We start from the raw sequence: 12718 nt of genomic DNA, 5'->3' as shown, positions 1-12718 counted from the left end.
CATTTTAAAAAAAAAAAAAAAAAAAAAAAGTATCTAAAACTGCTTATTATTTTTGAAATCTAAAATTAAAAAGTTGCCATTGTGGACACCGTAACTATATGTGAAAGTGGCTCATGGGCTGTTTAGTGATCTGTGCATGATGGACACTTCACATTCACCCCCACAAAGTTATACACGCTAAAATCAGGCCATCTCATCAAACCAGATTAACAGAATGAGAACTAGTCTTGTTGCAGATTACCTGTTCCAAGAACAATAGCAACAATTGTTTGCTTTGACATCCTTCACACTGGTAACTTGAGTCCTCCAGCTGCTCCAATGTCTTCCCAAGGTCTGTTCAGATAATAAGCTCTTTCATTGGTACAGGCAGGTAGACCGAGGGGAGTCGTTAACTCTTGACTGCTTGTGTTGCAGAATATGGTGGATGAACTTTGTTCCGGACCTTGCATGGCCCTGGAGATCCATGCTACCGACGCACCCAGAACCTTTCGGGAGTTCTGTGGACCCGCAGACCCTGTGAGTAACAAGATGGTTCAGTCTTGTTATAATGTGTATTTATTTCCTTGAGGTTTCCCCCCAAAAAGCTTAAATTATGTGTTTATCCCCACAATCATTGCATAAATAGTTTCAGTTCTCTTTTTATATACTGTATGTATATGAACATGTAACCTCATTATCACCTCAAGGTTTTATGAAAGTTATAACAGAGACTTAATGGTCCTTCAGTCTCTTGGACTCAGTGATCTCTTTTACTTTATGTATAATGTAATCTGTAGCACTTTGAAGGCATATCATCTGTACTCCCTGGTTAAAAAACCTGCTTTGTGTCTGCATCAGCCAGTCGAAATGTACACCACCATGAAGGTTTCGTCTTGTACGAAAGATTAGTCTGCCCACTCATGTTGCATGACAACTGTATCCGCTCTAGGTGGCCACCATTCTGCCAACCGATTTCTACTACTGCCAGAGATAGCTTGTAAATTGCAGGTACCAGTCATGATGTACCATTAGATAAGAATTACAATCCTTGCTTCTTGGAGTCCTTGGGTTGGGGTTTATCGGCCTTACGCACGGTACTAAAAGGTTTGATAATAATGTGGACTTTGTCATTTTCATTGTGGTGCTTGCTCATGGTCCAGTTGGTTTCCTGTGATGGTAAAAACGTGGGCTAAGGGCTCTAGAGTTTAGTCATCTGGTCAAGGACCCAATGAAATAAAATAGGAGTATTGTGACTTTTAGTCTTGTTAGCTTTTAGGTTCTGTATATGTACTTATTGATTTTAAAATGTAATACAATTATTTTTAGCATATATACAATTGTATAAAGTATTATTATTATTATTAAAATAAATTATTATTATTATTATTATTAAATATTATTATTAAAATAAACAAAAAAATCACCGCAGGTAGACCGAGGGAAATCGTTAACTCTTGACTGCTTGTGTTGCAGAATATGGTGGATGAACTTTGTTCCGGACCTTGCATGGCCCTGGAGATCCATGCTACCGACGCACCCAGAACCTTTCGGGAGTTCTGTGGACCCGCAGACCCTGTGAGTAACAAGATGGTTCAGTCTTGTTATAATGTGTATTTATTTCCTTGAGGTTTCCCCCCAAAAAGCTTAAATTATGTGTTTATCCCCACAATCATTGCATAAATAGTTTCAGTTCTCTTTTTATATACTGTATGTATATGAACATGTAACCTCATTATCACCTCAAGGTTTTATGAAAGTTATAACAGAGACTTAATGGTCCTTCAGTCTCTTGGACTCAGTGATCTCTTTTACTTTATGTATAATGTAATCTGTAGCACTTTGAAGGCATATCATCTGTACTCCCTGGTTAAAAAACCTGCTTTGTGTCTGCATCAGCCAGTCGAAATGTACACCACCATGAAGGTTTCGTCTTGTACGAAAGATTAGTCTGCCCACTCATGTTGCATGACAACTGTATCCGCTCTAGGTGGCCACCATTCTGCCAACCGATTTCTACTACTGCCAGAGATAGCTTGTAAATTGCAGGTACCAGTCATGATGTACCATTAGATAAGAATTACAATCCTTGCTTCTTGGAGTCCTTGGGTTGGGGTTTATCGGCCTTACGCACGGTACTAAAAGGTTTGATAATAATGTGGACTTTGTCATTTTCATTGTGGTGCTTGCTCATGGTCCAGTTGGTTTCCTGTGATGGTAAAAACGTGGGCTAAGGGCTCTAGAGTTTAGTCATCTGGTCAAGGACCCAATGAAATAAAATAGGAGTATTGTGACTTTTAGTCTTGTTAGCTTTTAGGTTCTGTATATGTACTTATTGATTTTAAAATGTAATACAATTATTTTTAGCATATATACAATTGTATAAAGTATTATTATTATTATTAAAATAAATTATTATTATTATTATTATTAAATATTATTATTATTATTAAAATAAACAAAAAAATAATAATACATAGTACATATTACATATGACATTTTATAATAAAATATATAATTAATAATAACTATTTGTCTTCCAGAATAAATTGCTCCAGAATAAAGGGGTTATTTCAAAAATTTTGTCCAATCAAATGAGAATTCCTGCTTCTGATTAGTAATGGAAAGCAAATCATGGTTAATGTCTTTGACATGAGCTGAAGGCAAGGTCTTTAATATAAAGAGCAGGCAAAAGCACACACATCGATCTCAACTGGGTGCTCAACTAAGAAACAAGTGGAAAAGACCTTTTTTTAAATGTAAAGTCGGCAACACCGAAGCTCCAAAAGTATCCCAAATTATTTATTTTTTTTAAATGAACTGTCGCATAGAGTGTGTGACGTTTCGAGCACGCAGGCTCTTCATCAGACGTCTGATGAAGAGCCTACATGCTCGAAACGTCACGCTATGCGACAGTTTTTTTTTTTAAATACATTTTTTATACTTTTGGAGCTTTGGTGTTGCCTACTTTACATTTAAAAAAGGTCTTTAATATAACAAATTGCTGATTCTTTGTAAAATATAACACTTATCAAAAGGCATTGCATTCATTGGAACAGTGATTAAACTGATTGGAATTGTGCATTAAATGTTTTTTTAACACACACCTTCCAACCAGTAAGAACTGAGTATTCAGACAGACCATGGTAATAGAAGAAAATCCAGTGGATAATATATGGATGCTTTTTCTTTTTTTAGTGGTTTCAGTAGGGCAAATCATCCACTCAGAACTCCCAACACACTCTCATGGCAATTCTCTTTGGCAAATTTGTGGCTAATTCGTCTGAATTAGTATGACATTATTTGTACATTTGCGTACAGTCTGCTTACTTCCCACTTAAGTTTAGGAGTTTACACTTTTTCAAAAAATTGCATGTTTTTGAACAAATCTTACACATTTCATACAAATTCGCCACCTTGTAAAATAGTTACGTTTTCTTCTGAGATCAGATTGGACCTTCAGTAGCAAACTGTCATGCTGTTAACGCTTTATAAATCAAGAGATGGACATATGGGTGATACGACGTGAAATGTTTCTATTGACTACATTTTTCACAGTTTATGCCTTACACAAGCTGATTCTCACCCGCTAGATATTTGTGTTCTTTGACACAAATGGCTTTGATATGCAAAACATGGCTGCAGTGTTGTGACCTTTACAAGGTCAAACTGGATTGCTCAATCATGGGTTCCGGAAAGAGCTTCACACTTCTCAATTGACAACCCCGCCCTGGGACCTCCCCACACTCTCTCTCTCACACACATACACGCACACATTCACATGGCACAGAAGTAAAGAGAGAGAGAGAGAGCGTGAGAGTGTGTGGTTGGTTTTTAAACACTCTGCAAGGCTGTATATCAGCATTGTCTGGTCACAACAGCAGCACTTATTGTCTTATAATCTCACGAGTTCTTTTAACCCATGCTCTTTATTTTGACAAGTTCTCCTGCTTTCCCACCTCCTTTTGTGCTGGATCTGTGGCTGCATGTCTGTGGTTTATAAACACTGCCAGTATGATGCATAAAACAGTTATTATGTGTGTTTTGGTGAGATAACCTGGTCTATCTATTGTACCGTAAACACTTTTTGATTGTTGCTGTGTATAAATGGGGGGTTTCCACCCATTCCTTTCCATTCACCAAATCACACTAAACACGTGTGCTGAGCTGCCTTTTACATCCATTTATAAACTTATAAAAACTTCGTAGTAGTGTTTAAACTGAATTCAGTCATTTATCTTAAACTGTAGCACAGCTCTTAACAGGGTATGTCTTTAATCTATTTTTATTTGAGTTTTTTGTAGTACTTCAACTTATTTTATTTGTCAAGGCAACTTTTTTTTTTATTTTGTTTACATTTTTAAAGTTTATCATCTAGAATTTGTATTTATTTCAGCCTTATTTCAATTAAAGAAAATTATTTTAAATGTTTGTTTAATTTCATTTAATCATTTTATTTTTAGCTTTAACAACACTGGTATCAGAAAGAGGACAGGAAATGGCGGGAGGTGTCATCATGCTATGACTCGAGCTGCATACAAAATAAAGTAGCCAGAGTAGATATAGAGAGTTTGTCAACTGAAAGTACATCATCACAGTTCCCAGGGTAGACAGCTCTATTGATTGTAATGGAAGAAATCTTGTTATGATTGCATGCATCTGTGTCGACACACCTAACTAATCTTTTTTTTAAGAAAAAGTTGCATGCAGTTTTGTTTGTTGTTGTCACCTAGACTACAGTGGCATGTTTGCATTCATGCTTTCAGCCTGTAATAAGCCTAGTGAAAAAAATGTATTAGCTTAGTTTAACAGTACTTAAGATAATATTGCAGGATTGCATTAAAGGCCAAACCAAAATACAAAAAGTCAAAATCGATTTGTAAGCCGGATATTAGGGTAAACCATTAACACTTTGAGACTCCAGGATTGTGTGAACAAAAGAAAGGGAGAAATATGTTCAGCATTGTTTGTGAAGGATTAGTTGTAGTTCATAAAGAGAGGATAATACTCTTCATCGCTGTTTGAGTCTGAAGGCAGGCGTGTTTTTCTTTCATTTCAGCCGAAAGTTTCAAAATCCTGTACAAACACAAAGATTACATTAATTCGGGTTGGAATGTGTAAAGTTTTGTGAGACCTTGACAGAGCATCATGAAGTTTTTTGAGTGCAGGTCAGCTTTTTATGACATCTTCTTCAAAGTTGGGAGATGTGTATGATAGATTTTGGTGGGAGAGGTCATTTGATGATGTGGTTAGTCAGTCTAGATTCAGCATGCTTCACTAACCACTCTTTTGCACACACTTTAGTGTCATGTAAAGCCTTAAGCCCCGTTCACACTGCCAGCAACACAGCGACAAAGCATCATGCTCCCATTCATTTTCAATGGAGAGCTGGCGACACGAGCGACAGTGACCATTGGCGACAGAATGTGGGCGTGTCAAGCAATGCGAGTCAAGCGACAAAAGTTAAGAAATTTATAACTTTATGCAAATGAACAGCGAATTTCACGAGCGACAACCAATAGGAGTGAAGAATCTGTCAGTGGCGCTCACACGTCACTGTCTCGAGTACAGGCAAGACGGGACAGATTTCCTGAGCAATTTCACTGTTTTATATGATTTTACTGTAACCACAGACATGGATATATAAAAAAATGTGTAGAAAATAAACTGTTGGCTGTCTAAGTGAGTTTGATTCATACATTGATGGTTCGAGTTGTTAATTATATGATGCAGTGAGCAGTTTAGCACTGGTTAATGATTTAATGCACGAGCACTGCTGTAGTTTATATAACAACACTCTTCAACAGCAGAATGGTACTTTTTTTTTTTTTTTTAGTCTAATTCCTAGTCATATTAGAATGATATCTTAGTTTTACCGGCAATATATATAGTTTGTGATTGCATTTTCTAAAGATATGTCCAAACGTGCAGTCTACCAATAACATTAGAGCGACAGTAGGAACGCCCACAAGCGTCTTCACAGCACAGAGTCTAGCGACATTCAGCGAAAAAGTCGCTCGGGGCTTTAGGCTGATGATACATGGGGCAACTTTTTGAGCAATGTTGCTAGGCAACTTCAACGGGCAACCAGGTGAGACACAGGGCCCACAACCGATCTAAATTATCCAGATAGAAATTTGTTACCCATTCTCAATGGGAAAGTGCCCAAGCAACATTACTCAAAAAAGTTGCCCAGCAAAATTGCTCAAAAAGTTGCCCCATGTCTTACCAAATAATGAAATGGGAAGATCCATGAGAATAGTTGTAAAGTCTATTTTTGATTTAAAAACTGTATTGGGTAGCAATAGCACAGCACAGCACGGTCCATCAAAATCCATATGGTCCATATGGTGGAAAACAAGAAACAGAGGTAGGAACATGTGTCTGTCATTATGCCACCAACACTGAAAATTAACTTCATACCTGAAGATACATGCTTCATTTGGCAGAATTTATCACATTTTGAGCCTCTTTGTGTCCTAGTGTAGCACCAGTCCCTGCAAGGAGGACATTGTTGTTTTGTGCTTTTTAAAAAATGAATAAATAAATAAATAAAAATGTGGATGCACTAATAATGAAACTATGACCACAACCGATAATTATTTTAATGTTATGGCCAATAACTGTTTAATGGGCAATATTATAAATGTATATTACTTTGTTCAACAAAAACAAAATGAAAACACATTGAAAACTACAATAAATAGTAGGAATGGAATGTACAGCATATCGGTACCATATCGGTTTTTGACCGATATTAGAGATATTTAAAATTATTGGCATCAATATTGGATATGTAATTGTTAATTTCCCAATTCTTTGTGTCACCATAGCAGAATTACAAAAAAAAAAGAATATTTTCGAACAAATGTTCGCGCTTCACTCCCAATTCAAACATCACAAACACAGCTCTTAAGGATCTATAAAGGCATGTCTCAACAGGTAAAAGTAAGCTACTTTCAATAAATTACCCAACATATTAGGAATTTGTTTAACTTGTAGTTTAGCCTAACTGTCAAGAAGAAACTGCAAGTTCATTGGCTCGATTGAAACTCCATTCCATCAAATTTTGGCAAGTCTTTTTGCCAAATACACAGAAAGTTTTGGCTTGCACTTCTGCAGTGAAATACAGAAAAACACCCTTTTGGTTGTGTGGAGGTATGCAAGTATATAGGTAGACAGGCAGGTAGGCCACCCTATCATTTAATTAGCTATTATCTATCAGAATATGAAGAGATTTTCAACCAGTATAACAAAAATGTTTATGAAAAACGTTGCTTATCCTGTAGCTTTAAAGTTGGTTTTGAAAAACAGTAATAATTTGACAACAAATGTAATGTTTGGCAAATCTCAAAATGAATTTGTACATTTTGTTTTTGGGCTGTATAAATCAACTTAATATGCATTTTAAAATGACCGGGGGGAAAAAACATTGTGGTTAATATTTAATGTATTTAGATAAAATAGTGTAGAATTTTATTATTGACCATTTATTTATTGTCAACATAAAGCTATTATTATTTTAATGTTAATGGTCAGTTATCGGCCATAATTGTTATATTGGTGCAGCCCTAATAAGTAGTCCGTATGCTACAAATCATTTGGATAAATCAGACAATTATAGTAAGGCATCATCCTTTCCCTCAGTGCACACTATGGGATTTTACACTAGCCATAAATCAGACCTTGCCCCCTAGTTTCGGTCATTTTCATTGACACATCTGGTTTTGAGGGCATGTATTTTCTGAACACTGTCTTCTCTATTTTTAATGTAGTATTGCTGGTTTTCACTGGAATGATATCAGTTGTGGAACACTGTGCTTCTCTCCAATGGTAACGATCACTTTATCATGTCGATAGAACTGAAGAAGAGCAAGGAGATATGTGTGACAGTAGTGAAAAATTCATAATGGTGGATCCTGTTGGCTTTACGATTTCCACTCAAGTCAAGTGTTGAGACTTTTACCTTTCTTATTCTTGCTTGTTATGATTGTTCAGTGTAACCTGATTCTCTGACTCAAGTGTCTGTGTACACAAGGAAAAAGTGTCTTTCTAGACAAAACTTCCTTGAACAAGTTACAGAGTTGTTTCTAAATGTGTGAAATTGTATTCTGCTGTTTTATTAGATCAGACCAACCTCGCAAAAGAATTAATTCACTGGTTCCTGTGTAAATACCTGCTGTTATTGTCTGCCTTTCTGCATTCATTTACATTCTGTATGTGTCTGTTTGAACTTGATAAGCTGACTTTTGTCCAAGGTTGGTCAGAAGAAATTTGCCATTTGTTTTCTGTGTGAGAACGCACCAAGGTCCTGTTCTCTTAGTTGTGCTTAAGTCTCATATGGTGTTGGAGTTCATGAATAATGTATTGTGCTGACAGATCGTATCAGCTGACAAAGTTCAACTGAATGCCTGTCAATGACTGACTGGCTTTCAGCTCCAGGTGCCAAAATACCGTAACAGAACCTCCACTTGGAAACGAAGGTAACTTACTTGTAACATGGTAAACCTATACAGTGGGAATGTAACTGTGCCCGATTTGTCACAAACACAATGGTGATAAGATAAAGGATTAGATGTTTGGACACTGTGTTTGCCTACTTTAGACGAGAGCATGTGCTCCTAGAGCATTTTGTGTATCCACGTGTTCCAATCATATCAGAAGTAAACAGTGGTTTATGAGGCAGAATTATGTCTTTAATACAGCACTACAGTGTAAGATCAAGTTTGTGAAAAAAAAATTTTTTTGAGTGCCCTGAGCTGAGTTTTATAGGCTGTTAGTAATCTAGTGTGCTTGTTCTAGTATGTCTCTGTGTCAGTCAAGGCCTGTGTTGCCTGCTACAGAGAGAAACAGGCCAACACGTTATAACCTGCAAATATAGAGCAAAGGCAGGCAATTAGTAACAATGAGGTTTTTCCTGGATTAGGGTATTTGACAAGGTATGAGTCACTCAAGTACAAATGACCGAATGTGCTGTAGATGCATCTCTAATATTCAGGCAAAATGCTGTTCAGAAAGGCCATAGTGTTTCTAGTAAGTTCAGTTGTTTTTTACTAACGTTTAATAGTTTGGGGATTGTAAGATTTTTTTCTCTCTCATGCTCACCCAGGCTGCATTTATTTAATCACAATTCAAATATAAAATATATAAATTGTAAATATTATTACAATGTAAAACAAATGTTTTCTATTTTGATATATTTTAAAATGTAGTTTATTCCTGTGAAGGCAAAGCTGAATTTTCACCAGTTATTACTAGTCTTCAGTGTTGCGTGATCCTTCGGTGCTCAAAAAACATTTTGTATCCAACCTCGCAAAAGAATTAATTCACTGGTTCCTGTGTAAATACCTGCTGTTATTGTCTGCCTTTCTGCATTCATTTACATTCTGTATGTGTCTGTTTGAACTTGATAAGCTGACTTTTGTCCAAGGTTGGTCAGAAGAAATTTGCCATTTGTTTTCTGTGTGAGAACGCACCAAGGTCCTGTTCTCTTAGTTGTGCTTAAGTCTCATATGGTGTTGGAGTTCATGAATAATGTATTGTGCTGACAGATCGTATCAGCTGACAAAGTTCAACTGAATGCCTGTCAATGACTGACTGGCTTTCAGCTCCAGGTGCCAAAATACCGTAACAGAACCTCCACTTGGAAACGAAGGTAACTTACTTGTAACATGGTAAACCTATACAGTGGGAATGTAACTGTGCCCGATTTGTCACAAACACAATGGTGATAAGATAAAGGATTAGATGTTTGGACACTGTGTTTGCCTACTTTAGACGAGAGCATGTGCTCCTAGAGCATTTTGTGTATCCACGTGTTCCAATCATATCAGAAGTAAACAGTGGTTTATGAGGCAGAATTATGTCTTTAATACAGCACTACAGTGTAAGATCAAGTTTGTGAAAAAAAAATTTTTTTGAGTGCCCTGAGCTGAGTTTTATAGGCTGTTAGTAATCTAGTGTGCTTGTTCTAGTATGTCTCTGTGTCAGTCAAGGCCTGTGTTGCCTGCTACAGAGAGAAACAGGCCAACACGTTATAACCTGCAAATATAGAGCAAAGGCAGGCAATTAGTAACAATGAGGTTTTTCCTGGATTAGGGTATTTGACAAGGTATGAGTCACTCAAGTACAAATGACCGAATGTGCTGTAGATGCATCTCTAATATTCAGGCAAAATGCTGTTCAGAAAGGCCATAGTGTTTCTAGTAAGTTCAGTTGTTTTTTACTAACGTTTAATAGTTTGGGGATTGTAAGATTTTTTTCTCTCTCATGCTCACCCAGGCTGCATTTATTTAATCACAATTCAAATATAAAATATATAAATTGTAAATATTATTACAATGTAAAACAAATGTTTTCTATTTTGATATATTTTAAAATGTAGTTTATTCCTGTGAAGGCAAAGCTGAATTTTCACCAGTTATTACTAGTCTTCAGTGTTGCATGATCCTTCGGTGCTCAAAAAACATTTTGTATTATCAATGTTGAAAATAGTTGTGCTGCTTAATATTTTTGTGGAAATATTGATCCATGTTATTCTTTTGTGACATCATAAATGTCTTTATTTGTACTTTGATCAATTTAATGTGTCTTAGCTGAATAAAAAAAAATACCGTTCCAAACTTTTGGACGGTAGTGTTTTTACATAGTCAAAGTCCCTTGCTTTTATCCTAAATTGTGTTCAAACCATGTAAAAAAAAAGCATTATTTCTTAGGCTGGTCCAGCTAATGTTCATTCAAGAGTAAATAAATAGGTCATACCTCTATGAAAAATCAAATTGGCTCTTTTAACTGTAAGGTTTTGAGTATTATGATTTATCCCATTTTAATCACCTTACAATGTCTCTGTACGTGGTGCATTGAATTTAATTTCAAAAGATCAAGAGAAATTTGATTTTTCATAAAATATCCATTAATATCTGACCTTGCCAAAGAATATATATAATAAGTTCTTCCCAATTTTTACAAATGTCTTCCTATCTTAATGTATATTTTAATTGGAATTGAAATTGTAATTTTAACAATTTCATGCTTGATATTTTGTTTCATAAATACCATATTGACCAAGTGACTCATTTGTACCCATGGGAGAATAAATAGCTCTCTAACAGCATCAGCCCATGTGCATTTCCTGTTGTAAACCAAATTGTTGATCCGCAAACTAAGTTATTCAATCAGTCAGGGTTTAATTGTGATGTCAGTTAGTGCTGAGGGCTAGCATGTGTCAGTGCTGTAAGCATGTGGCCATAAAGGCAGGGCCGTGGAGACCTGTAGTTTCCATGGCGGTGCTCTCCTAGGAGGCTCCAGTGTCGTCCCACAGCATCGATTGCTGCTTAATTAAGGCCCTCTTACATCAGAGCGGCACCAGGAACAGGGAGTGAGTGAGCCATGTGACTGGGACTGAACTGGAACTGCCTCGCACAGTCTGCCCACCAAATTAGCTCACAGCTATTCCCTGTATTTCCTAACATTAGGAAAGCCTGTTTTGGTTTGTTGTTGATCATTTTGCCTGTTGAAAATGTCATCATTGGCAAAAAAAATAGTTTATATGTCAACTTTTTGTCTGACATTCACTCTAGCTTAGCACTGTAGCCTTTGTTGTCATGCCTTTCAGTGTGCTCACTTTGGCAAAATTTTGAGGGGCAAAAAGGTTCATTGACACAAAAGTCACTTTCAAACCAAGCAGCTTTCTATTGGTCAGTGCAGCAAATTTGAGAGACCAATTGTAAAATCTGCATGGGGACACCTTTCGCCCTCACGTGAAATTCCCAGTCACATGACTTCCTATTGAAATGCCTGGATTTCACCCGTAAAAAAATAGCAGATGAATGGTAAATGCGACTGCACCTTTAAACAAATGGTGACTTTGTTCCTTGCCATTTACCTGAAGCTTCTTATTCAAAAGACTTCAAGTATGCTAATTACGCGGACAATTCCCTTGCCACCACCTGTGGTGAAGTGTTTTGTTCGAGGGCACTTTGGTGAAAGCACAATTGTGACATCATTAATTCTCAAGGTCCTACATCACTCATTTGGGCTAAAGTTACCATCAGTTTTTCGCTTAAACTGAAACTTGAAACCAAATCTATTTTTATGCTATTTGGTATTTTAAACCATGTGGTGTTATGGTTTGTGTGTTTAATGACTGTGTAGAGATAGGTCTTGGTTGGAAATGTTTGAACTGTTGGTGATTGGTCTAGGAAGGCCCATCTTGGCATGGTTGGGATTACAAAATGACCTCTTAAATGAAAGGAATCTGTTGCTCGTTAATTAACATAGACACAAAGCAGATTAGCACATTGACTATTTTAATAGCTGTGAAGTTGAGAGCCTTCTGTGAAGGAGATACTGCAACCTCATTTAATAAACATGGCTATTTTTACAGGTAAGAGGCAGCATTGATGTACACTGTAAACTAAAAGATTCTGACCTTGTGACCAGCTTCAGATTCAGCTAAATGACTACACTAAAAATCTTACATTTACAATCTAATTTACACTACAGTTCTGTTTTTGGAGGGAAATATTTTTTTATTATGGTCACCAAGGCTGCATTTTTTTTAATCAAAAGTACAGTATATGATACACTAAAACATTTAAAATAGCCATTTGAAATTTTAATGTATTTATTTCTGGGTGCCAAAGCTGCATTTCAACATAGGCTCATTGGAAATACGTGCCTCTAAATCAGTGGTTCTCAAACTTTTTTGGTCGGGCCCCCTTTAAACCTATAAACAAATCTG

The 12718-nt window shown here is 36.4% G+C and overlaps 1 protein-coding gene across 1 annotated transcript in view; it reads left to right on the top strand.

Annotated features, from left to right (window-relative positions):
• Positions 1–12718, top strand: part of nme7 (NME/NM23 family member 7) — a 42029-nt gene that overhangs the window by 19126 nt on the left and 10185 nt on the right. The window contains exon 10 of the mRNA XM_016447799.1: positions 415–516. Coding sequence (XP_016303285.1) covers positions 415–516 — 102 coding nt within the window. The remainder of the gene's footprint in view (positions 1–414; positions 517–12718) is intronic.

This window comes from Sinocyclocheilus anshuiensis, unplaced genomic scaffold, assembly GCF_001515605.1.
Source record: "Sinocyclocheilus anshuiensis isolate Anshui unplaced genomic scaffold, SAMN03320099.WGS_v1.1 scaffold311, whole genome shotgun sequence".
Taxonomy (NCBI): domain Eukaryota; kingdom Metazoa; phylum Chordata; class Actinopteri; order Cypriniformes; family Cyprinidae; genus Sinocyclocheilus; species Sinocyclocheilus anshuiensis.
The sequence above is the reverse complement of the archived record's forward strand: the minus strand, read 5'-3'. Positions and strand labels throughout refer to the sequence as shown.